Consider the following 27,724-nt stretch of genomic DNA (forward strand, 5'->3'; position numbering starts at 1 on the left):
CTCGCTATCAGCGGGGTCCCAGAAGAAAGGGTGAGCAGCTTCGGGTACCTCAAGTGTTCACGCACTGAGGACCTAACATCAACACTTCATACAGACACGTTGATGAAAAGTGTCTGTATGAAGGCAGCATCTTTATCACCCTAGGCAACTGAAGAAGTTCAGTGTCTCCCCACAGATCCAGAGAACCTTTTATTCTGGTGCAGTTGGGAGCATCCTGGCAGGGTGCCTCACTGCCTGGTATGGGAAGTGCATCTCTCAAGACCATAAAGCCCCACAGAGCGTGGTACGGTCTGCTGAGCATTCCTGGTCCACACTCACCCCACTTATACACCAGGCGGAGCAGGACCAGGGTTCAAAGGATAGCTATGGATCCCCATGATCACAATAATGGACTTTTTAGCTGCCGCTGTCAGGCAGATGCCTCCGCAGCCACAACGCCAACACAGAGAGATTCATAAGGAGTTTCTTCCCACAGGCCATAAAGAAACTAAACCCAAATAATCAAGGACAATTATATTTGTAATACTACCGCCAGTTTTACCAATTTACTTTGCCTCGGACACTTAACTCATCCAGTCTTTTTGCACACTTGTTCTTATTTGTACATAGCATATATACGTACATCCCATTATTGTATTCATTTCTCTTGTTGCACAGCTTTGTAGTTGCCAAAAAAACAATTTCACTGCTTATTGTACTTGTACATGAAACATATAATAAACCTTTCAATCTTAGAATCTGTACCTGTGTTTTGGTAGTAGTTCAATAGCATCTGTGTGTAAGGGCTGCAGCTGGTCTTGTAGATGACCACTCGGGTAACACCCAGGAGGCGCAGCATCTCGATGCTCTGGACCAGCTGAAAGATCCACACGACAGGGTTATCACACTCCCATTCACATGACATACCTCACACACAGTGTCACACAAGGCCAGTGTCTGATGTCATGATGCAAGCTCAATAATCCAGGTAAGAATATTCCTGAAAGTTGAATCAGTTAATCATCAAACCAGCGTTCCTCCCTATCAAGGATGTGCACATTCTCATCCTTGAAAGAGTGGCCACTGGTCTTTAGATGGTGTAGACTGTGGGGTCCTGGCCTGACGTGTTAGTTCTCCTGTGATGTGTCATCCTCTTGGCCAGCGTCTGTTTGGTTTCCGCAATGTACAAGTCACTGCAATCCTCCTGGCACTTAACAGGGTACACTATATTGCTCTGTTTGTGCCGAGGGACATGATCCTTGGGGTGGACCAACTTCTGGTGCAGTGTGTTTTGGGTTTGAAAGCAACCAAGACGCAGTGTTCGAAAAATATGGGTCTCAACTGTCCCGACACTCCCACCACATACAAATACACTACTGGTTTATGCTTTGGCAGTTGTTGTCCTTCTCCTCTCTTCAATAGGCTGGTGCACTGTTTGGGCATCTTCCTGGCTTTTTTGACAAATGCCCCATTAGAATAACCACACATACCCAGGGCCACATTGAACAGGCCTTGGTTAAGTGTAAATATAGTGTACCCTGTTAAGTGCCAGGAGGATTGCCGTGACTTGTACATTGTGGAAACCAAACAGATGCTGCCAAGAGGATGACACAACACGGGAGACTTAACACGTCAGGCCAGGACTCCACAGTCTACACCATCTACATACCAGTGGCCACTCTTTCAAGGATGAGGATGTGCACATCCTTGATAGGGAGGAACGTTGGTTTGAACGGGGAGTCAAAGAGGCCATCTATGTTAAGAGGGAATGACTATCCCTGAACCGGGGGGGGGGGGGCTGAGAGTACATCTGTTGCCATCTTACAATGCTGTGATTCCCAAAACCTCTGAATATTACACATGGTCATTTTAACTCTAGTTAATGGTCACGGCAATTTGCATATGAAACCGATCACTGGTTTCGGTTGTGACGCAACTGTATTGTTTATAAGGGTGGGGATACCTGCAGCCAGTTGAGACTGATGAAGTCACTTACATGAGTGACGAAAAGGTTTCTCCCACTAAACGTTGTGTCCAGATGAATTGATTCAACATTCTGGGACAGTGTCTGAATTCATAATTGTTAATAATCACTGGCCAAAGTCTTGATGTCCTGACTGTGACTTGTAAAAGTTCTCTATTTAACCTTTTGAAATGCAGTTTATTATTTCTGCGGGGCGGGGGGGGGGGTTATGTGTTCGGTTCGGTTGTGTGTGTGTGTCTGTCTGTCTGTCCATGGCTCATCTCACAGACTGCTAGACCCATCAGCCTAAAAAAAATGTATGCCCAGTTATGAGTGTGTGAGGAAGCACCTCCCGTGGGTGCGATGATTTAAAACTTTTGAAAAATGATTGCTCTCACTATCGCCGTTCTGTTTCTCCATTCTCTCTCTAGCTCACTTGTCCAACCCTGCTTTGCATCGCTGACCGATCTGAGTCAACCGTGCGCACGCACGACTTCCATCTACGTTTGAGTCAGAAGATCGGGCAGCGATAGTGTCAACACCAATGCATTATGTATTTGGGTGGGAGTCTTGAAAGTAAACAAGAAGTAGATCGTATTTTGTAAGCCAGCAAAATCCTTCACTGCTGATCTCAGTACATGACAACTGGAGGAACACTGGATGAACCAAAAATAATTCATCTCATTCATCTCATTCGTGCAGATCTCCATCAGGCGATACGTACGTCTGGTGGATATCTGCACTCTACTGAGTGTACTCCTCTAGTTAGTATCTTTATTATCATAATAATCATTTTCATTGTGTTAATGTGTGTCCAGTTCCTGGTTTGAGCTGTCTTCTCCGATGCACAGAACATAACTATGGCAAATGTTAGAAACAAAACAACAAAATCAAGATACTACAGATCAAAACAAAACAGAACACTCAAAAGAGAAAACACTACAGAACAGAAGAACAGAAGAGAGTAGATGAATGAATGAAATAACAGAAGTAAGCTGATGGTAGTCTACCTGCAGTGTGTTGGTGAAGTCGAACATGGTTGAGAAGCAAACGGTGAAGTTGTGAGGGAAGGATTCACTCTTCATCTCCTGGTTTAACACCTCCAGGAAGACCAGCGGCTCTCCCCCACCTTTCTCTAAGAGGCCACAGAGAAGACCCAGAGTTGACCGACCAATTTCAACAATACTGACATTCGGGTTGTTTCAATGCATACATTTCTTTCTCTTCCCTATTTGTTCATGTGATGTGAGATCTAAGTATCGATGAAAGTACAAAACTGTGATGATAATAAAGTGGTCCAGCCATGTCATTATATTGCAAGGCAAGATGGCTGCAAAGATGTAGCCGCAAGGTGGCGGATGAATCACGTGCTAAAATCCCCACCATGCTTTCCCCATCTGAAAAAATGACCTCTCCCCAAATCAAATCTGTTTCTCACACAGCTAAAGTCACCAACTGATTTTTGTTCTACGAGTCAAATACTGTCTTGTGGAGGCACTCGTGAATTTTGGAGCAGTAATTTCCTCATGAGCAACGTTACCTCCTAATATTATTGCCTCCTAATATTGTTGACTCCATCCCTGTGTCAAATAAATCTGAGATACTTAATTGTGTCAACAAATATTTTATAGCCACCACCTCTTTGGCACATTACCTGATGGCATACCGCGCCAGTCATACCGCTAATACTCACACTTTCTCCTTCACCCCCTTTTCTGTTAAGGAGGTTTGTAAGGCCTTAAAAGGACCTTGACCCTAAAAACTCAGCAGGCCCCGACAATCTCCCCCCTTACTTTTTATGCCTGGCTGCAGATATTATAGCTGAACTAGTGTTGCATGTTTTTAACCTCTTTATATAATTCCCGGTGTTTAGAAAACTGCCTATGTTCTCCCCTTACTGAAAGGTGGTGATCACATGGTGTTGAATAATTACAGACCCACTTACAAGCTCTCTGTTTTAGCTAAGGTCCTTGAATGGCTGGTGAATGACGGGATCAATGAATACATGGACTTGAACAACATTTTATCTCCCCACCAGTCTGGTTTTAGGAGTAGCACAGTAAAGTAATAGCTGTCATTAAAGTAGTAAATGATATCGTGGAAGCCTTGGATGTCAAGAACTGTTGTACTGAACTTTTTATTGATTTGTCCAAGCCATTTGATACTGTTGGCCATGGCATGTCATGCCAGAGATTATCAGATATAGCAATGTCAGACCAAGCTGTTGGTTGGTTCTCAAATTACCTCACCAACCGTAAACAATGTGTGCAGTTCAGTGGTCTTTCCTTCTGCTTTTTTAATATCACCAAAGGTGTGCCACAAGGTTCAGTTCTAGGACCCACCCCTTCAATATTTATGTAAATGACGTGGGTCGAAATATTAACGTTTCTGTACATCTTTATGCTTATTGTATATTGTTTTACAAGCACTGTTGCCCTGATATTTGGACATCTGCAGTCTGCATTTGATGCTATTTAGTCGCACCTGTTCCATCTCAGACTAGGGTTAAATGCAGACAAAACCAAGGCCATGTTCTTCTCTAAAAAAGATGGTGCCAGCTGTTCTTCTCTGTATCATGTCTACCCCTATTGAGATTATGAGCACCTACAAATATTTAAGGATCACGATTGATGAAAGTATTTCTTTTAAATTTCAGAATGATTACCTTTTAAGGAAATTTAAATTAGGCTTCTTTTTAGGAACAAATCCTGTTTTCACTTTAATGCTAGGAAACGGCTTGTTGCTGCCACTTTCTTGCCTTTCCTAGCTCACTCTCTTTCATCTGTTGGATGGTGTCTATCACAGAGCTCCGAGAATCATAACCAAGTCCTAAAACACCATTGTACTCTATTATCTAGTTAGTTTGACATCATTATCCATGTGCAGAACTTTGCACTGGTATAACTTCATTTATAAATCCATCCTTGGACTGCTGCACATGTATTAACCACTTACATGTCATAAAAACGGTGCTGCCATAGCTTACACTCCCACACAGAATTTGGTAAAAAGTCCTTCTCCTACCCTGCCCCATCAACCTGGAACACACTACAGCAGCAACTGAAGCTGTCCAGCATGATTCTCCCAGGGGATTTTAAACTACTTTTATGAAATCTGGAGTGAACATCTGTGGGGGTTTACTTTTGTACATAGTATTTAACATCTGACTACCATTTTGGCACTTTTGCACAAATCAATTTTATGATTTGTGTTCTATTTTTGTCTCTGTACTGATTGTCCTGTCTGTCTGTAACTTGCTTGTTGTGTTACTACTGTTGTCTTGACCAAGTTTCTTGAGAATGAGACCCCAAGTCTCAGTGTGATTACCTGTCAAAATAAAGGTTTAGAAAATGGCTGACTGGACTGCCACCCATGTTACTACAAAATGACATCAGGCTGGGTCACTCGATATATTGTATTTTCTTATATGACAAAATTTTGTGGTTCATTGTTGCCGACCTGCCGCCTGATGTCATGTCCAGTGCTACCTTTCATAACAGTTGTGCCCACAGACGTCAGGGCAATACTAGAGGCGGTGTCACAGCTGGTTGGGAGTGGGCACATGATGTCCGCTGTTCCATATTCAAAACCAAAGTGGTCCTGGTGGACATCCACATAGCCATCTGAGACATGGAGTTGCTCCTGGCAACAGATATGGCAGCGGTATGCTACAGCCTCGCTCCTTAACACCACAGCTATAACACGGACCTGGATGATAGAGAAAATGGAAAATCAAGATGTTTCATTTGAAATTTGATTGACGAAAGGTATGAAGAAGGTTTTGTGACTTTTATTTGTTTTACTTTATCTATTGGAAACAGATTAATTCTTCAAGATATCAGTTTAAGTTTGTGCAAAAATAATCTTATTTACAGTGCCGCAGGAGCAACCCAGCCACTGGAAATGCAAAAGCCAGTGCATTGATGAAAGATAGAGATGGAAATGTGCTGACAAGCGAGGAGAATGTGTTGAGAAGGTGGAAGAAGTACTTTGAGGGGTTGATGAATTAAGAAAATGAGAGAGAGAGAAGGTTTGAAGATATGGGAATAGTGAATCAGGAAGAGCAGTGGATTAGCAAGGATGAAGTGAAGGCAGCTATGAAGACGATGAAGAGTGGAAAAGCGGTTGGTCCAGATGACATAGCTGTGGAGGCACAGAGGTGTTTAGGAGAGATGGCAGTGGAGTTTTTAACTAGATTGTTTAACAAAATCTTGGAAAGTGAGAGGATGCTTAAGGACTGGAGAAGAAGCATACTGGTATCAATTTTCAAGAATAAGGGTGATGCGCAGAGCTGTAGCAACTAAAGCTGATCAGCCACAGCATGAAATTATGGGAAAGAGTGGTGGAGGCTAGGTTAAGAGAGGTGAGTATTAGCGAGCAGCAGTATGGTTTCATGCTACGAAAAAGCACCACGGATGCGATGTTTGCTTTGAGAATGTTGATGGAGAAGTATAGAGAAGGCCAGAAGGAGTTACATTGTGTCTTTAGAGCAGGGTTGGGCAATCTTATCCAGAAAGGGCCGGTGTGGGTGCAGGTCTTTGTTCTAACCAAGCAGTTACACACCTGTGTCTCCCAATCAAGATCCTCAGCAAAGACTCTACTGGTCGATTAGTGGGATCAGGTGTGTAACTGCTTGGTTGAAACAAAAACCTGCACCCACACCGGCCCTTTATGGATAAGATTTCCCACCCCTGCTTTAGAGAACGCATACGACAGCGTGCCGAGAGAGGCCCTGTGGTACTGTATGGGGATGTAAGGAAGAGCAGAGAAGTATGTAGGAGTCTTCTTCTTTCGGCGTATTTCCTGTTCCTGATGGGTCACCACAGCAGATTTTACAGTTTCCATCAGTACCCTGTGAGGGCACAGCACCAACGGTGGTCACTGTTAAACTGGGACTTGACCGATCCTGTATGGAGCCTCGACCGTATGGTCTTCAATCCACATACTGATTTGGCAAAATTTCCTGTGGGATGCCCTTTCTGACACAACCACTTATCCTATGGACGGGGGCACAGGTAAAGCGCTGGATGCCATCCCAGTATTCATGGATTTGCGCCCATACCTGTTGCCTGTGTGGTGCAGGATATGTAAAATCAGTAAGAGCAAGACAGAATACATATGCGTGAACAAGAGGGAGGATGGTGGAATGGTGAGGATGCAAGAAGTAGAGGTGGTGGAGGAAGATGAGTTTAAATACTTGGGGTCATCTATTCAAAGTAACGGGGAGTGTGGAAGAGAGTTGAAGAAGAGAGTGCAAGCAGGGTGGGGTGGGTGGAGAGGAGCGTCAGAGGTGATTTGCGACAGAAGGGTACCAGCAAGAGTTAAAGGGAAGGTTTACAAGTTGGTAGTGAGACAGGCTACCGGATGGCAGTGAGACCGGTTTGGAAACAGTGGCACTGATGAAAAGACAGGAGGTGGATCTGGAGGTGGCAGAGGTGAAGATGCTAAGATTTTCATTGGGAGTGATGAAAATGGCCAGGATTAGGAGTGAATATATAAGAGGGACAGCTCAGGTTGGACGGTTTGGAGACAAATTGAGAGGCAAGATTGAGATGGTTTGGACATGTACAGAGGAGAGATGCTGGGTATATTGGGGGAAGGATACTGAATATGAAGCTGCCAGGCAGGAGGAAAAAGAGGAAGGCCAAAGAGGAGGTTTATAGATGTTTTGAGGGAGGACATGCAGGTGGCTGGTGTGACAGAGGAAGAAGCAGAGGACAGGAAGAGATGGAAATGGATGATCCGCCGTGGGGACCCCTAACGGGAGTAGCCAGGAGTAGAAGAAGAAGACAGTGCCACAAGTGCATGTATCTTTAGTTTGGGGGTCTGGGTTGGAATTGAACCCTTAAACCTGGAAATTCCCTACACATTGAACTACAGAATTGAATACAGGGAACGCCCAACCCTGACCGTGTTAGTGCTTTGCTTTTGTGTTAGTGCTTTTGATTTGCTTTTTTCTGGATAACTGACCTCTTTCTTGTTGGTGCGATGCTCCAGGTACGCCGACACCAGCAGTGTCTGTGTCCCATTGACCTCCAGCAGGGGCACCGTATGTTTATGTGGGGCTGAATGGGTAAAAAGCATTGAAGTGGAAAAAAGAAGACAATCCGAGATTAAACAGTAGAAAACAATAAAACAAATACGGTTATAGTCTTAGTGTAATCTGTAAAAATTTGCCTCACAGTATGTGTAAACATTGCCAAACAAAATAAGTCTACCCTGAATCCATCCCACATTAATATCTGTCAAATAACTTGTTAGCCTAACTCGTTGGCCAACCCCAGGCAACGTTCAAAACAACATAAAACCCATGCTAATGCTAACAGGAAATGTGTATGTAGTGTTTACACTGTGTAGTATGTGGATTTTGTGTACCTGAGTATCAAGCCTCAAGAATGGCTCAATGCAAACAATGACCTTTCACCTGTCTAATCCCTCGAGCTCTCCCTCTCTCAACAAACTGGCACACTCTCACGCAAACAATAACTCCATCGAAATATAGAGCTAATTCGAAGCAAAGATTTGAAAAGTTGAAAAAAATTAAAAAGACAACGTGTATTTCCATTAGGTTTTACATACAAACAATCTTCCTGTACAAGAGAGACATTTCCAACTATGCGATGGCACCGTCACTGAATACTATAGAATCATGAAGTGCCAATGATGTCAGATATACCACGATAATGTAAGACGGGAACAAGCAGACAGCAGAGCATCAACATCTCATCTGAGTTGATGTGCCAACTAGTGTACACTGGGATACAGCTGCAGGCGCTGGTGTATTTTACTGCAGTTGTTTATAGTTGGATGAAACTCTTCTTTTTTTGTGGACCGCCCCCCCCCCCCCGTTTTTCCCCCCAATTGTATCCGGGCAATTACCCCACTCTTCCGAGCCATCCCGGTCGCTGCTCCACCCCCTCTGCCGATCCGGGGAGGGCTGCAGACTACCACGTCTACTTCCATACATGTGGAGTCGCCAGCCGCTTCTTCTCACCTGACAGTGAGGAGTTTCACCAGGGGGACGTAGCGCGTGGGAGGATCACGCTATTCCCCCCAGTCCCCCTCCCTCCCGAACAGGCGCCCCAACCGACTAGAGGAGGCGCTAGTGCAGCGACCACGACACATACCCACATCCGGCTTCCCACCCGCAGACGGCCAACTGAGTCTGTAGAGACGACCGACCAAGTCGGAAGTAACACGTGAATTCGAACCGGTGATCCCCGTGCTGGTAGGCAACGGAATAGACATGACATGATGCTCCCTGTGCTCCGTGTTCTGATGCTTTAGTCGTTTTAATTTAATAGTCCTCATCCCAGTGGATGAAGAGGCGTTCTCTCTTTTTCATCTTTCATGTGATTCCACAACCCATGATGATAAATCCAGCTCTACACCTTTCAGCCAAATTATTTCTTCTCTGATGAGCATGCTAGCTATATAAGCTAGTATGCTAAAACAGCCCACTGTGAAAACACAGTACATTGAACTTTAACCAGTCTGACCCAAAATTAGGTAATTTTGACAATAGCAAAATTACGCTCAAAATATTGCAGTGCCCCTGGAATGACAGAAATGTTGGCAAATGACAAGAGATAGGGAGAGAGCTAAGGGGCAGAAGAGGTTTTAGTTCTGTCGTCACAAGAGCACGTCAGAACGGCCAGAAGAGGAAGAGCTACATAAGAATTAGATTTCAGATTTCTAAAACGTCCCTCTCAGACATGGAAAAGTACTTAAGAAGACATGGCAGGGCTGAAAAGTTTCCCAAGGTTGAGTTTACCTGATGATGCTCGTCCATATTCTGTGTGTTGGTCGGACTGAAATAGGATCTGAGCCAGCCAGGGTCTGTAGAACGGTACACATCAACACACTCATGTACAAGCACACACATTAAAGCCTCTTCATTTGACTTTGTATTCTTACAACGAATTTGTTGGCTGCGTTTAACTCATCCAATTGTATAGGAGCAGTGGGAAACTGCAGCGCCCGGGGACCAACTCTAGTTCTTTCCATCGCCTTGCTCAGGGGCAAAGGCAGGAATATTGACACTAACATGCATGTTTTTTTTGATGGTGGAAGGAAACCGGAGCACCCACAGGAAATCCACGCAGACACGGGGAGAACGCCACACAAAGCACCTGGGATGGCCTGGGGTTTGAACCCAGGACCTTCTTGCTGTGAGGCAACAGTGCTAACCCCTGGGTCACCTGCCGCCGCATGCACTTAGTTCTAACACTAACCAGGGTTTCATGTGCACCATCTGCGTGTAGGTGTGCGTGTGCAGATGGTACCAATTATACAAAGATCCAACAAAGACCTCAAAGGCAGAACTGGTAGAAGATGTCTCCAGGTCACAACAGCATTAACAGTGGATGAAGGCTGCAACAGAAGGTGGTCCCAATCGTCTTGGTTCTCCATGCCATTGGACTCTGGCCACCCCCTGTCAAGGAATGTGTGGTGGCTGCAGGTACATCAGTCGCTCCACGTACAAAGCTGTCACACCCAGGCGTCCTCCCCTTATGCGGCTCCAGGATCAGCCTCTACACCCACCTGAAGACCCAGAGGGAGGATGGTCAAACTCGATGCCGATTGACCGCCGATGATGTCGATGACCATTTATATAGGAGTCATTTATGTAGTCAAATTTATTTATATAGCCAAATTCACTAGGTAGTCCTGAAGGGCTGTACAATCAGAACAATATATATTGGGGCAGCACAGTGGCCAAATGGTCAGCACTGTTGCCTCACAGCAACAAGGTCCTGGATTCGAACCCCAGGCTGTCTCGGGTCCGTTCTGTGTGGAGTTTGCATGTTCTCCCCATGACTGCGCGGGTTTCCTCTAGGTGCTCCGGTGTCCTCCCACCATCCAAGAGACATGCATGTTAGGATTAATACTCCTGCCTGTGCACCTGAGCAAGGCAATAGGAAAAAGACCTGGAGTTGGTCCCCGGGTGCTGCAGCTGCCCACTGCTCCTATACAATAGGATGGGTTAAATGCAGAAAACAAATTTAATTGCTAGCATGGTAGCTGGAAATGTAGTTAGGTGGATGAGGTGGAATTTCATGTGACTGATGTTTCATGTATACTGCAGTGCTGTATTTAAAGGAAAGAGATTGTGGTTATTGTCAAGCCTTATTTCCCGAATGGTTGATATCCTCAAATCTAGTAATGTGCTAGTGGAGTACATTAAGGAATTATTTGGTTGTGGGATCATATGCCTATGTGAAACCATGTACGGTTGGTTGTTTCCGTTTGTATTTTCAGATACCACACACATCTATATACTTTGTACCCCTCTCCAAGTGCCAAGATAAAGTTTGCAAGCTATTATCTGCTTCCATGTCCACTCCTTAATCTGAGTCCCACTGTGGATGGATATCCACCTATAACACCAGGTGCTCACACCCAGTTTAACAAGTATATTTACAATAACAGTATACGACACCCTCTATCCTTGGACCCAAAACCCGAATGAGGGAAAAACTCCAGAATAAAAACTTTATCAAGCAATATAGTGTTATCTGATGTAATTAATATGAGTTTTATGAGGCAATGTATTTACTTTGCTCACTGGGCGTCACTGAGTGTGGCCAAGTCCTCCTAGGTGTAAACTAAGGTTCAGATAACGGTGGTTACATGACAGTGGAAGCACAGTTTTTGATCGTTTCCAAACTGTCGCCTTGTGGACATTTTGTTTGAAAATGGACATTGGATTCTTGGACAATTCCCTGGGCGCTGCACACCGCTCCTAGCTACACAGCTAGGATGGGTTATACGCAGAGAAAGAATTGCCCCACGGGGGTTAATAAAGTAGTAAAATAAACAAACAACCAAATAAATAAATAAAAACAATGTGGATTCTTGTCTTTTCATATTAATGGACATTATTGGCGAGCAATAAAAACACTGAACCGAGCTTATTGCATTTCACCTTCTGGACAGTGGTTTATTTACACAAGTACACTAGGCTACACGTCAACTAGGCTATATTCTGTCATCACAGCCCCTCAGTGGCTTGTTAATTTTTTTGAAAACCACTACATCAGACATAGGTAACTGGCAGCCAGCGAGCTGCATTCGGCCCCCATCCTGACTCAGTATTGCCCGCGGGCCAATTTCCAAATATCAATAAATTGTTGGTTTCACAGACGTCGGAAGCAAGCAGGCCATTTGACGACATTTGAAAAAGAACACAATTGTAATTATACTGTCCACTGATAGAGGGCGCTCCCTCGAAACACAAGAGGCCTGTAGCCAAGCAACTGCTTTCACGTGGTCTCATCTTGGTCACGGTGGGCCGCTTCCACAACGACACGCGGCGAGGACAGACACGAGCAGCAAAAAAGAAACCTTGCCCAAGAGAACCGAGTCTTCCAGGCAAGATGGGAAACAGAACATCTTTTACAGAATTCAAAGGCAAACCATCTGGAAACCAAGTCAGCCATGAAGGACTTCAATCTGAGTCACCACTACAATACCACACACAAAGACAAATATGCCATGTACACCGGGGGTGCCAGAGCCGCTATCATCGATGACCTCAAAAGGAAAATATACCGACAGCAGAGCCTTTTTACCAAAGCCACATCTACACAGGAGTCCTCTCTCAAGGCGTCTTATGCCGTTTCCCTTGAGCTTGCTGACGCAAAGAAACCCTTGTGAGATGGTGAAACAGTGAATCTATGTGCAGTAGAGATGGCTAAAGCTTTTGGAGATTGTTAAGTGTTGTTATTTGATGGCGCCCTTACTCACTATATTACGGTACATTCGGATGTGACGTCGCCACGTTCTCAGTGTGCGACAACTAAGACCAGCTGTATTTGCCTAAATAAATGTGCCTAACGTTAAAGGCTAAAGAGAAAACCGAGTCAAGCTTTGCTTATTCCCCATACAACAGAAGAAGATTGCGCACCCCAGCTCAACAGGTTATGGGCCCGGGCAGAGGTGGACACAAGCTAGCATTTCGGAAGAAGTTTAATGCAAAGTATTACACAGAACTTCTACCTGCTGTGTGGATCAGCTTGGAGATAAGTGAGCATTTATATCACAGAGTTTCTTAATCTGTGTTTATATTCTCGGAAGAAGTTTTACGCGACGTATTATGCGTTAGCCAATGAAGCTAACAAGCTAGCTTAGCAGAGAAAAAGTATAGCAAGCTAGTAGGCCACGGTAAAATTAGCGCGTTAGCAAAATGGCAAGCAGAGCAACAGGAGTCTTGGCACCGCAGCTTTGGTTCGACGGATCCGAAGATAAATATGAACTTTGGGAAACAAGATTCCTAGGCTGCTTACAAACTCTGAAGCTAAAAGAGACTATTTTACGTAAGCCCACCGGCGCTAGCGAAGAACAGTTAGCTGAAGACAGGAGGAAGAATGCTAATTGCTATGCTAAGCTAATAAGACTAATAGATGATAAAATCCTATCGCTGATAAGACATAAAGCCACTGATGATGGCAGGAAGCTCTGAGAATACTCAAAGAACATTATTCCGGAAAAAGCAAGCCGCGGATAATACATTTATACACGTCATTGACCAAGCTACGCATGGCGGACAACGAGAGTGTTACCGACTACATAATAAGGACGGAGAACCTCATTACAGCTCTGAGAGATGGAGGCGAGACCATGAGTGATGGACTGATCATAGCCATGATACTATGCGGGCAACCAGACTCTTTTAAGCTGCTAGCTGTCCACATAACACAAAACGAAGATAACTTTACGTTCACAGACTTTAAAAGAAGACTACGGGTCTATGAAGAGGCAGAGAAAATGAACACGGCAAGATCTACGGATAATGTGATGAAGACATGTGCAAGGCAAGGCCGAGGCCCCACCAAGACGCACGCTAGCAACAGAAAAGATGAAGATGCCATCGTGATGTGTTACAAGTGTGGAATAAAAGCGCACAAGGCAAGAAAATGTTTTCGAAAAGTGTGGTGCAGTTACTGCAAAAATAATACACACCAAGAATCCCTGTGCAAGAAAAAGAGGGAACAAGATGGTGTCAAAAAAGTCGCGGAGGAACAAAATAGCGACCAAGACCATCTCTTCAAGGCCAAGCACACAAAGAACGAGAGACCACCAGACAACGTGAAGATGAAAGGCATGATGGTGGATGCAGGAGCAACATCCCACATCGTGAATGACATCGGAAAGTTTAAAAGCTTCGACAACTCATTCCAGCCTTACACCCATTCAGTGGAGTTAGCCGATGGGACCAAGTGCAGTGGAATAGCACAACGAAGAGGAACGGTGATGATATGTCTACTCGACAGCGCCGGACGACAGCACAGACACAGCTACGGGATACACTGTACATGCCTTCATACCCACATGACATATTTTCGGTGGCAAGAGCAACAAACGGAGGGGCGACAATCACTTTCAAGAAAGGGGACAGTCGCATGGTTACCAAGGACAGTAGCAGGTTTGACATCTCTGAGAGTGGAAATTTGTATTACTTGCCAACTGTTGAGGAGAGTGTTGACCAATGTAAAGGGTGTCACGACATGCAAACTTGGCATGACATTTTGGGTCATTGTAACTATGAAGATGTACAAAAGTTACAAGGTGTAGTGAAAGGCATGGCGATAAAAGGAAGGGCAGTCAGACCAGATCAGTTATGTGAAGTGTGTACACAGGGAATATTCACCCAGATGAGAAATAGGGAGCAAGACAGAAAGGCTAAGAAACCCTTACAACTAGTCCACACTGACTTAGCCGGTCCCATGCCAACACCGAGCATAGAAGGGTACAGATATGCAGTCTTTTACAGACGACTACTCGGGTACCGTGTTGGTGTATTTTCTAAAGGTCCAAGAGTGATACAGTTCAAGCCACAGAAAGGTTCTTAGCAGACATAGCACCTTATGGAGAAGTCAAGTGTATCAGTTCAGATAATGGCACTGAGTTTACAAGCCGAGACCTCCAGGCACTGTTAACCAAGAATAGGATTAGACATGAAATGTCTGCACCCTATTCACCCCACCAAAATGACAGAGCAGAGAGAGGTTGGCGAACTCTCTATGATATGAGCAGATGCTTACTGATAGAAAGCGAGTTACTAGATAAACTATGGAACTACGCTATGCAGACAGCAGCTTATGTGAGGAACAGGTGCTAAAGCAGGCGCACAAAGAAAACGCCATGAGCTGTTCACAGGCAAGAAACCAAACATATCCAAACTGCAGAAATTTGGATCAATGTGTTTGCTTACAAGCAAGAGAAAGGGAAGCTACACTCTAGGTGCGAGCAAGGTGTTTTCATTGGCTATGATAAAAACAGCCCAGCTTCTCTAGTGTACTATCCAGACACAGAGAGGGTCCAAAAGCACAGGTTGGTGAAGTTCACAGCCAAGACAGCCAAAGAAAAGGAAACACCCGAGTCATACATAGAATATAGTGATAGGAATGTACATCCCAGGGTCAATGACAGTGAAGAAAATGTTGATGAAAATGTGGAAAATGTACCAGGTCAGGGTGTTCAGAGTGGAGTTTACCTGAACAGACTGAATGCAAACAGCCGGGCAAAGTCACCAAGACTGTAACCAGAAGGAACCCACCGCGAACCTAGAGGAGACCAGCTCACCTACAGGAATTCAAGACTGAGGATACAGAGGACAAACTGCAAACATGCGTGGACTCTTGTTACAGAGCAGTATGCGACATTCCTCAAATCTACCAGGACGCCATAGCGTCAACCAAATCAAGGCAGTGGAAAAATGCCATGAACGAGGAGATGTGATCACTGGAGGAGAACGAGACCTTCAACCTTACCCAGTTGCCATCAGGTGAACAGGCAGTGGGGGGTAGATGGGTCTACACACTCAAGTGTGACATTGATGTATCAGATATATACAAGGTGAGACTCGTAGCAAAAGGCTACAGTCAGAAACCAGGAACTGACTATGAGGAGACATTCTCACCCACAGCTGATATGACAAGTGTAAGAGTGGTCATGCAGAAGGCAGTGCAGGAGAACCTAGTCTTACACCAGATGGACGTTAAGACAGCCTATTTGCATGCACCAATTGACTGTGAAATCTATATATAGCAACCAGAAGGTTATGAGAAAAAGTCAGAAATGTGTGAAAAGCTAGTATACAAGTTGCAGAAGTCTCTCTATGGTCTAAAGCAGTCAGGCAGAAATTGGAATGCTATGTTACATACATGTTTGAGTGAAAATGGTTTTGTACAGAATCCTGCTCATCACTGTGATTATACAAGAGAAAAACATAATGGAAAGGTAATCTTGGAATACTGTCCTACTGAGCAAATGATTGCTGATGTAATGACAAAGCCAGCCACCAAGCTAAAGCTAAAGAGGTTTGCTCAAGACATGTTTGGCACTTAGAAGTACAAAGAGTGAGTTCTCATTGTCAAGGTAAAGAAGAAGACTTATCTTTTTGTTGTTGTTTTGTTTTCCAGGTAATCCAATGAGCTAAGAGCGAGTGGGGGATGTTAAGTGTTGTTATTTGCTGGTGCCCTTACTCATTGTATTACGGTACATTCGGATGTGACATCGCCACGTTCTCAATGTGCGACAGTGTGTGTTGTAAGAGTCGGTAGTAGAGAGCTAAGACCTGCTGTATTTGCCAAAATAAATATGCCTAACGTTAAAGGCTAAAGAGAAAACTGAGTCAAGTTTTGTTTATTCCCCATACGCCAGAAGAAGATTGCGCACCCCAGCTCAACAGAGATGACAACATGGCTGTGGGTGAGTTTCAGTGGCTTTCAATTGCTTCATCAGCATCAGCATATGGATGTGTGTGTGTGTGTGTGTGTGTGTGTGTGTGTGTGTGTGTGTGTGTGTTCGGTAGACTAGAAAAGTGCCATATAAAATGCAGTCCATTCACGATTTTACCATTTTGAGCTAAATGCATGTTTATTTGAAATGTCATGGAATGGGAGGGCAGTGTAGAGAAATGCACTCTACTACTACTACTACTACTACTATTACTGCTACTACTACTAATTTTGGCTGCTCCTGTTAGGGGTCGCCACAGCGGATCATCCGTTTCCATCTCTTCCTATCCTCTGCATCTTCCTCTGTCACTCCATTCCCCTGCATGTCCTCCCTTACCACATCCATAAACCTCCTCTTTGGCCTTCCTCTTTTCCTTTTACCTGGCAGCCGCATTCAGCATCCTTCTCCCAATATACCCAGCATCTCTCTTCCACACATGTCCAAACCATCTCAATCTTGCCTCTCTTGTTTTGTCTCCAAACTGTCCAACCTGAGCTGTCCCTTTAATATACGTGTTCCCAATCCTGTCCTTCTTCATGACTCCCAATGAAAATCTTAGCATCTTCAACTCTGCCACCTAGTCTCACAACCATCTTGTAAGCCTTCCCTTCAACTCTTGCTGGTACCCTTCTGTCGCAAATCACACCTGATACTCTTCTCCAACTACTCCACCCTGCCTGCACTCTCTTCACCTCTCTTCTGCACTCCTCGTTACTTTGGGCAGTTGATCCCAAGTATTTAAACTCGTATGCCTTCTTCACCTCTACTCCTTGCATCCTCGTCATTCCACTGTCCTCCCTCCCTCTCATTCACGCATATGTATTCCATCTTGCTCCTACTGACTTTCATTCCTCTTCTCTCCAGTGTATACCTCCACCTCTCAACCTGCTCCCTACTGTCGCTACAGGTCACAATGTCATCCGAGAACATCATAGTCCACGGAGACTCCTGCCTGGTCACATCCGTCAACCTGTCCATCACCATTTCAAACACGAAAGGGCTCATAGCCGATCCTTGACGTAATCCCACCTCCACCTTGAACCCATCTGTCATTCAAACCACACACCTCACCACTGTCACACTCATACACATCCTGCACCACTCCTACATACTTCTCTGCAACTCCCGACTTCCTCGTACAATACCACACACGCCCCTTCTTGGCATCCCATCATATACTTTCTCTAAATCCACAAAGACACAGTGTAACTCCTTCTGGCCTTCTCTGTACTTCCCCATCAACATTCTCAAAGCAAACATCACATCTGTGGTGCTCTTTTGTGGCATGAAACCATACTGCTGCTCGCTGATCCTCACCTCTCCTCTTAACCTAGCTTCCATTACTCTTTCCCATATCTTCATAATGTGGCTGATCAACTTTATAGCTCTGTAGAATAGAAATGTTATTCTCAGCACTTTGAAGACCAGGTCCAGGTGTATATATGAAACGACTTGCGTGAAATAAAGGCGCAGACCACATCCCCTCTTGATTCAATACGGGATGCAGCATCCTATTTTCCAATACAAGATGGCCCTGTATTATAAGGGATGGGTGGCAACCCTGGTTGACGTCCAGGAGAAGAGTTTCTCAAGGAGCTTCAGTCAGATTTTCACAACAACAGATCTAATATTTTGGATAAATTAACATTGAAAACAAATTTTCCATAGCCCTCAGGATTGACTTAAGTCCTCAATAGATGAGAGCACTCACTAATAACTACCTAATGTTAACCATGAACTTAACTGCTATTAAAAGTTAACCCTAAACTTGACCACTACCTAACCTAAACCCTAAACTAAACCACTCTAATTCTACTTACCCACTTGATAAGACTTAAATAACGCTTAAAATGTTACAATTATGAATGAATAAATGAGTCTACCGTTTGTAATGTTACTTTTTCTAAACTTAATTATTTCAACATACACAACGTTGAATTGCAGTTTTGTGTCATTATCTGAGCAAGATTGTGTGAGATGTGAACATCGAATCTCCCTACCTCTGTACCATGTACATGATTATTAACGACGACTTAATTGAAAAACCTGCCTTAAAAAAACTGCATTTGGAATGCAACCAATCAGCCTTTATTTAGGCTCCGTAGTTTAAGTTTATGTAGTAAAAGCCTCCCCCACTGTCGCAGTAAGGCCTACCTGTATAGCCAGAACAGCAGCATCACAGACAGGACGGTGAGGACAGGTATCAGGTAGATGATCCGTTTGAAGCTCCATAGTTTCAGCTGCTGGTGATAATATTTTGGATGAGACATTGTGGACCGTTTCTGTGGTGGGGGACCACAATTGCAAGACTTGGTCAAATAGTACAACCCCCCCCAGAAAATCTTGGCAGATAAGTTTTCAGTGATTTTGTCGTCCTCCTTTTCCCTCGGACAGTTCTCGCTCCACTGTTCCAGGGGAAATGCTGCGTAGTCCACCCGTCAGGTGTAATGGAAATGGAAAAACGACAACTAATATTAGCTGTGATAAATCTCTATGAGGAAACAAAATTCAAAAACAGCTGCACCCATATGATATCACTAATCCCCGTCTAACTGAGTCTAAACCTGTTAGTCCTGTGTTCATTGTTACACTTTCCCCAAACTGACTTCCAGTCAAGGCTTTTGGAAAGGTCCAGCGAGAGAACCTGTCTCTTCACATCTGTAGTCCGTCTCGTTTTTGTAGTTTCATTCAGATGGACACCTTGATGCATTCAGTGTTCCTGGTGCCAACGATGTAGCGAGTTAAAATGCTTCATCTTGCAGGACCACGTGGTTGGTCAGCTCACCTAGTGGAAAACACACACACACACACACACACACACACACACACACACACACACACACACACACACACACACACACACACACACACACACACACACACACACACACACACGTTGATTTGCTTACGCTGTACATGGGTCCATTGTGGTTTAAAGGGGATCTATATGACAGGGTATAGCAGCTAAGTGACTGCTCAAAGGTAGCAGTCAGTCAGTCAGTAAGAGTGGAAAAAATAAAAAAGGCACCACGTACTGCAGTTCCTCATCTAATATAGCCAATAACAATAACTTCCTGGCTTTTTAAAGTACAATATTTAAGATATGGTCCCAACCTTGTGGAGAGCAGACCAAAAAGGCTGTAGTTGTTACCAGAGATGCTTCCACCAAAAACTGACTTGGGGGGGGGGGATACTTACATTTCAGTTTTGTCAATTAAATGCTCCCCTCTTTTTCAAATTAAAATGAATTCATTGCATTTATATGGTATCACACACACACACACACACATAGCTCATGTGTGTATACATATATATATATATATATATATACACTCACTGGCCACTTTATTAGGTACACCTTGCTAGTACCGGGTTGGACCCCCTTTTGCCTTCAGAACTGCCTTAATCCTTCGTGGCATAGATTCAACAAGGTACTGGAAACATTCCTCAGAGAGTTTGGTCCATATTGACATGATAGCATCACGCAGTTGCTGCAGATTTGTCGGCTGCACATCCATGATGCGAATCTCCCGGTCCACCACATCCCAAAGGTGCTCTATTGGATTGAGATCTGGTGACTGTGGAGGCCATTTGAGTACAGTGAACTCATTGTCATGTTCAAGAAACCAGTCTGAGATGATTCGAGCTTTATGACATGGCGCGTTATCCTGCTGGAAGTAGCCATCAGAAGATGGGAACACTGTGGTCATAAAGGGATGGACATGGTCAGCAACAATACTCAGGTAGGCTGTGGCGTTGACACGATGCTCAATTGGTACTAAGGGGCCCAAAGTGTGCCAAGAAAATATCCCCCACACCATTACACCACCACCACCAGCCTGAACCGTTGATACAAGGCAGGATGGATCCATCTTTCATGTTGTTGACGCCAAATTCTGACCCTACCATCCGAATGTCGCAGCAGAAATCGAGACTCATCAGACCAGGCAACGTTTTTTCAATCTTCTATTGTCCAATTTTGGTGAGCCTGTGCGAATTGTAGCCTCAGTTTCCTGTTCTTAGCTGACAGGAGTGGCACCCGGTGTGGTCTTCTGCTGCTGTAGCCCATCTACCTCAAGGTTCGACGTGTTGTGTGTTCAGAGATGCTCTTCTGCATACCTCGGTTGTAATGAGTGGTTATTTGAGTTACTGTTGCCTTTCTATCAGCTCGAACCAGTCTGGCCATTCTCCTCTGACCTCTGGCATCAACAAGGCATTTTCGCCCACAGAACTGCCGCTCACTGGATATTTTCTCTTTTTCGGACCATTCTCTGTAAACCCTAGAGATGGTTGTGCGTGAAAATCCCAGTAGATCAGCAGTTTCTGAAATACTCAGACCAGCCCGTCTGGCACCAACAACCATGCCACGTTCAAAGTCACTTAAATCACCTTTCTACCCCATTCTGATGCTCGGTTTGAACTGCAGCAGATCGTCTTGACCATGTCAACATGCCTAAATGCATTGAGTTGCTGCCATGTGATTGGCTGATTAGAAATTTGCGTTAACGAGCAGTTGGACGGTTGTGCCTAATAAAGTGGCCGGTGAGTGTATATATGTGTGTGTGTGTGTGTGTGTGTGTGTGTGTGTGTATATATGTCTCTATTTAGTCTTCAGAGCTCATTCCAATGAGTAAAACTGATACTTACTGAAAATCAATAACTTGTAGAGCCACAACGTGTCCGCTCATGTCAAAGCAGCACTTGTTCCTTTAGAGCCCACACCAGTTTACAGTGATTTAACCGGTTACGTCAGTATGCCATGGCAAAATGAAACACCGATTACAACAACTGAACAACAGGACACAACAAGTGCTGGTGCCGTGAACACCTAGCAGGGGAGCGGCTCAAGCAAACAACCCTAGAGCTGTTGCGGGGTCCACGTGGCCTCGGCGTGCAATTACATGTTTGAGGAGGTGAGTGTAGGCTACAGCGTGGCTTATGTGCCAAGCAACGTCGATACCACCGAGACACATGGCGGACTCCCAGCATCGCTCCCCTTAGAACCATAAATCAAGTGTCCCGTGAAGGCGACCCTTGTTGGGATTGTACGCTCGTGCTGCATTAAAAGGATGGTAATGCGTCAGACCATCTCCTCTCAGGTACTTCATAGAGGTGGAGCGCGAGATAAGAGAAGGGCGTGTAGAGTACAGTACTTGTACTTTACTCTCTGTTTGCCTTGCTGAGCCCCTAGTCTGGGGAAGAGTTGAGAGCATTTCTTTCCAGATAAGATCTTTCTCATACAAACCATGCAATTATATGCCTGTGGTGGTTTGAATGCCCAGTTCCTCCTGGATGGCCTCAGACTGTCTGTACCATCTGGACCAGATAACAGGGCCTCCGGTTCCTCTAAACTCAGTCCGGGGTTCCTCTTTAAAGACTTTTTGAACCAATGATCCATTATCCAAACCACTTATCCTTACTCATTGTTGCGGGGATGCTGGAGCCTATCCCAGCAGTCATTGGGCAGCAGGTGGGGAGACACCTGTTTCACTCACGTTAATATGTAACACTATTAATATGTCTATCACACTGATATGGTTGATTTGCACTTTCAACCCTTCCTCTAAATAATGTTCCCCCTTAAAAGTGGAAAAGCTACTCATGTGTCTAAATGGCAGCCGGGTTAGTATGAATAGATTTATAGATGGGCCCTAAGTGTTTTCCATAGATAAAAACAAAGCCAGCTGAAAAATGAAGCTGCAAGAAAAAGGACTCAAAAGGTTCCTCTGGCAACCTTGAACTGCTGCTTAGGGAATCTTCCCTAATGAATCCACAAAATAAAAACACACATGCATATTATAAATTGCTTATTTGGTTACTTTGAATCCATTCATTCATCCATTCATCAATCAAACTGCTTATCCTGCTCTTTCTGAAAAGTAGAGGTTATAAATATTGGGCGGTGACGGCTATAACAAAACAAAGCCAGTTTATGTTGTTCTCCACGTTGAGACTGAAGCGGCTACTGAGAGATAAGCCAGGTCTGCTCTTTCAGCGGGTTGAATGAGGGGCTGTAGCTGTCGGCAGAGGGTTCCACGTACAATTACAAGACAGCTGGAAAAGTCAAACTACTGAGAAACAGCTTAAACAATTAAATTCATTGTTGAATTAATTCAATGTTCACTTAATATAGATTTAGAATTGTGGCCATTGGGTCACCGATTAAAAGATGGTTTTGAATAAATTCTAAACAACAATAATAATAATAATAACAATAAACGTATTAAACTTTTGATACCCCCATTCAGTGTTGGAATGTAACGAAGTACAAATACTTCGTTACTGTACTTAAGTACACTACCGTTCAAAAGTTTGGGATCACCCAAACAATTTTGTGTTTTCCATGAAAAGTCACACTTTTTCACCACCATATGTTGTGAAATGAATAGAAAATAGAGTCAAGACATTGACAAGGTTAGAAATAATGATTTGTATTTGAAATAAGATTTTTTTTACATCAAACTTTGCTTTCGTCAAAGAATCCTCCATTTGCAGCAATTACAGCATTGCAGACCTTTGGCATTCTAGCTGTTAATTTGCTGAGGTAATCTGGAGAAATTGCACCCCACGCTTCCAGAAGCAGCTCCCACAAGTTGGATTGGTTGGATGGGCACTTCTTGCGTACCATACCGTCAAGCTGCTCCCACAACAGCTCAATGGGGTTCAGATCTGGTGACTGCGCTGGCCACTCCATTACCGATAGAATACCAGCTGCCTGCTTCTGCTCTAAATAGTTCTTGCACAATTTGGAGGTGTGTTTAGGGTCATTGTCCTGTTGTAGGATGAAATTGGCTCAAATCAAGCGCTGTCCACTGGGTATGGCATGGCGTTGCAAAATGGAGTGATAGCCTTCCTTATTCAGAATCCCTTTTACCCTGTACAAATCTCCCACCTTACCAGCACCAAAGCAACCCCAGACCATCACATTACCTCCACCATGCTTAACAGATGGCGTCAGGCATTCTTCCAGCATCTTTTCATTTGTTCTGCGTCTCACAAACGTTCTTCTTTGTGATCCAAACACCTCAAACTTGGATTCATCCGTCCACAACACTTTTTTCCAGTCTTCCTCTGTCCAATGTCTGTGTTCTTTTGCCCATCTTAATCTTTTTCTTTTATTGGTCAGTCTCAGATATGGCTTTTTCTTTGCCACTCTGCCCTGAAGCCCAGAATCCCGCAGCCGCCTCTTCACTGTAGATGTTGACACTGGTGTTTTGCGGGTACTATTTAATGAAGATGCCAGTTGGGGACCTGTGAGGCGTCTGTTTCTCAAACTAGAGACTCTAATGTACTTATCTTCTTGCTCAGTTGTGCAACGCGGCCTCCCACTTCTTTTTCTACTCTGGTTAGAGCCTGTTTGTGCTGTCCTCTGAAGGGAGTAGTACACACCGGTGTAGGAAATCTTCAATTTCTTAGCAATTTCTCGCATGGAATAGCCTTCATTTCTAAGAACAAGAATAGACTGTCGAGTTTCAGATGAAAGTTCTCTTTTTCTGGCCATTTTGAGCGTTTAATTGACCCCACAAATGTGATGCTCCAGAAACTCAATCTGCTCAAAGGAAGGTCAGTTTTGTAGCTTCTGTAACAAGCTAAACAGTTTTCAGATGTGTGAACATGATTGCACAAGGGTTTTCTAATCATCAATTAGCCTTCTGAGCCAATGAGCAAACACATTGTACCATTAGAACACTGGAGTGATAGTTGCTTGAAATGGGCCTCTATACACCTATGTAGATATTGAACCAAAAACCAGACATTTGCAGCTAGAATAGTCATTTACCACATTAGCAATGTATAGAGTGTATTTCTTTAAAGTTAAGACTAGGCCTGCAACTAACGATTATTTTGGTAGTCGACTAATCTGTCGATTATTTTTTCGATTAGTCGACTAATCTAACGATTATTTCTTTCACACCCTCCATCTCTGCTTCCTGAGGGCGCGGATCCTCTTCCGGGCTCCAGTGCATGTTTTACCTCACATGCTTAAGTCTGCACACCTGTGAATGTCGCCCTGTGTCTCTGTCTTAACATAACACGATCCCATAGCGAATTAAAATAATGACTCATGAAACATTTGAATTTGGAACTTGTTTTGGAGCTACTTGTTTAATCAAATGCATCATCAATCATAATGAAAACTAAATAAATACATTAAATAATACAAATGAAAGTCAATGCATTATCAATCATAATAAAAACAAAGTAAATAAATTAAACAATGCAAATTAAAGTGCAAGTCAAAACGTAAAGATAATGTGCAAATAATGTTTTAAAAGTAACTCAAAATAGCAGCCTCTGCCCCAGCACCGCGGTTCTGATGGGGCTGTTAACCTGGTCCAGGAGGGGGACGTGGATCCACTCACTAGGCTCCACCATCTCCAACAGGAGGGGAGGATGAGTCAGATCAGACAGACTTGTAGGTCTTTTGTTTGCTGTGTGTGAGTGAGAGGAGCTGTGTGTGTGTATATGTGTGTCTTACTCTGATCTCATGCAGTTCATAAATGCTTTAAATTGCAGTGCAGGAACGTGAGCATGTCGACGTGCTCTGGAGTGAGGCTGGCTCTCTTCTTTGAGGCGATGTTCCCAGCTGCTGAGAAGAGACACTCAGAGGGAGTAGAAGTAGCTGGAATACACAAAAACGATGTGGCTTGTGATGCAAGGGTTGGATACTTTGCCTCATTCAATTTCCACCAAGACAGGGGACTTTCTGTCTTTGAGAGGGGCTGCTCTCCGAAGTACATCAGCACTTCATTACTGATCGCTTGGTTGCGTGCATCCTGTTCATCATTGGTCTCACTGTCACTGTCTGTTGAGTCACATCCAAGCAGTGAATCGAGAGCTGAAACAGACCTATTTGGAGTTCCCTCAGCTGAGTCTGTGGCATCCTTGTCAGCTGATGCTGCTGTGGCTTCTTCATTCCCACTGGTGTGCTGGTTATTCACAGTACTCCCATCCTTGGACTGTAGGGCCAGAGCTTGTACTTTATTCTGAACAGTAAACCTCTCCTCTGGTGTCAGGAATTTCAGTTTTCGAAATCGTGGGTCTAGTGCAGCTGCAATGATCTGTTTGCTTGGGTCATCATCTGTGATGGTGACCTCTCTTGACCAGCGTGCAGTGGTCTCCTCTGAAGCAGCCGCCTGGAAGGCCTGCACAGGAGCTGTATTATAGGCAGTGTGGGTGGACTTCAAAAGCCCTCTGACTAGTGGAGGCAGGGCGGAGACTGTCACATAGCTTTCACCACTCAAGTAGACAGTGGCACATTCAAAGGCCTGGAGAGCTTTGGCCAGTTCATCTAGCAGGGTCCACTGATCAGCTTTGAGGTCTAGGTATTGTTTCCCTCTCTTTGTTACTGCCGGGTCAGACAGAGTCGCAGTCAGTGGCCATCTCTGTTCCAGCATGCGAGTCACCATATAATAGGTGCTGTTCCACCTGGTAGAGACATCTTGGACAAGTTTGTGTTCCGGGGTCCCCATCTGTTTCTGCTTTGTCTTAAGCTTGCTTGAAGCCAGTTCGCTCCTTTTAAAGTGCTCGACGAGACACCTCGCTGCTCCCAGTGCTTTACTGATCTGAGGGTGTTTCAGTGCACGATTGATCACCAACTGTAAAGTGTGGCCTGCACAGCGGATAGACACCCACCCATGTTTTTCCTGCAAGATGTTTGCAGCCAGTACGACATTGGAGCCATTGTCATGAACAACTGCCACAATCTTGCTTGGAGGGATCTCAAACCTTTCCACAGCCTGCTCAATCCATGCAGCAATGTTGGGTCCAGTGTGCCGTTCTTCGAGTGGCATGGTTGTAAGGCAGAAGCTAGTGAGCTCCCAGTCATCACTTATAAAGTGACAGGTGATGCCAAGATATGCCTCTGTCGCGACACTGGTCCAGACATCAGTTGTCAGGGCAATCTTGTTCTTGGTTGCTTTAAGAGCATCTTTAACCTTACCAAAAGTAGCTTCATACTTTCCCTCCATAAGCTTAGTAAAATGAGTTCTGGAAGGTAAGGTGTAACCTGGATGGAATGTGGTGACCATCTGCTTAAATCCCCCATCTTCAACCATGGATATTGGTCTCATGTCATTGACGAGCATGTTGAGGATGCTCTCTGTTAAGACTCCAGCCATTTGAGGGGTGCATGAGCCTCTCTTCAGGATGAACTCATCCACACGCCTTTGCTTAGTACTAAAATAGAAAGAGAACAAAACAGAAAGCTGTATTAATTATCATCACAAGTTGTAGGCTATGGTATCAGTTTATCTTAGTGTACTGCCTAATACCAATTAAACCATTTAAATGAATAAATATCTTACAACTGAATTATTGATATGCTCCAACCCAGTCTAACTAGCTAACGCTACGACAAGCTACAGCTGATTAGAGCGCACTGTGAAAGCTAGTTGACTGTCTAGGCTACAGACAGCTCACGTTAGCACCGTGTCGTGTTTTTGCAGACTGCAGATTGACTAGCTAAGTAAGATAGCTAGCTAATGTTAGATGGTGCTAACGTTCCCCGTCTCTGCAGTCTTGCCTGCGCTTTAGCCCAAAAAGTTCAATTTTTTTCAACTGAAAAAAAAGAAACCTAGAGCTCATAGCGTAAGTTACTGCAGAGTCAGTGAATGTTAGAACCCGTTAACATTTAGCTAACGTTAGCAATCTTAACTTAGCTAGTTAATACTCCAGTCTGCAAAAACACGACACTCGGTGATAAATGACGGAGCTAAACAACTCTAAGCTGTAGTGTGCTATGCTGCAAGCTTGGTGCTGTTTAGCTAATGTTACATACAGCTCGTTGGTGGATACGCAGAATCCACATAACTGAAATAGCGTTCGCTTAGCAAGCATCACCCTTGAGACGTTCTGTTTTCCAACATGTAACTTAAGCTAACGTAAACATTACGATACTGTGGCTAACTAGCTAAACTTACCCATGATCCGAAGTAGCAATCATCGTGGCTCCAGGGTGCTTGCGTTTCAAATGCTCGTGCATCGCCGTAGTGCTGCTGTGGAATGCCAATTCGGCTTTGCATATTCTGCATTTAA

At 44.3% G+C, this 27,724-nt stretch overlaps 1 protein-coding gene across 1 annotated transcript in view; it reads right to left on the reverse strand.

Annotated features, from left to right (window-relative positions):
- The window catches only part of LOC130115295 (uncharacterized), a 33,974-nt gene extending 14,629 nt beyond the window's left edge, over positions 1–19,345 (reverse strand). The window contains exons 1-6 of the mRNA XM_056282904.1: positions 18,842–19,345; positions 9,717–9,781; positions 7,913–8,007; positions 5,431–5,650; positions 2,953–3,077; positions 745–856 (exon numbers count right to left, since the gene is read on the reverse strand). Coding sequence (XP_056138879.1) covers positions 745–856; positions 2,953–3,077; positions 5,431–5,650; positions 7,913–8,007; positions 9,717–9,781; positions 18,842–18,957 — 733 coding nt within the window. The 5' untranslated portion in view covers positions 18,958–19,345. The remainder of the gene's footprint in view (positions 1–744; positions 857–2,952; positions 3,078–5,430; positions 5,651–7,912; positions 8,008–9,716; positions 9,782–18,841) is intronic.
- Positions 19,346–27,724: the final 8,379 nt, after the last annotated feature.

Source organism: Lampris incognitus, chromosome 7, assembly GCF_029633865.1.
Source record: "Lampris incognitus isolate fLamInc1 chromosome 7, fLamInc1.hap2, whole genome shotgun sequence".
In the NCBI taxonomy this organism is placed as follows: Eukaryota; Metazoa; Chordata; class Actinopteri; order Lampriformes; family Lampridae; genus Lampris; species Lampris incognitus.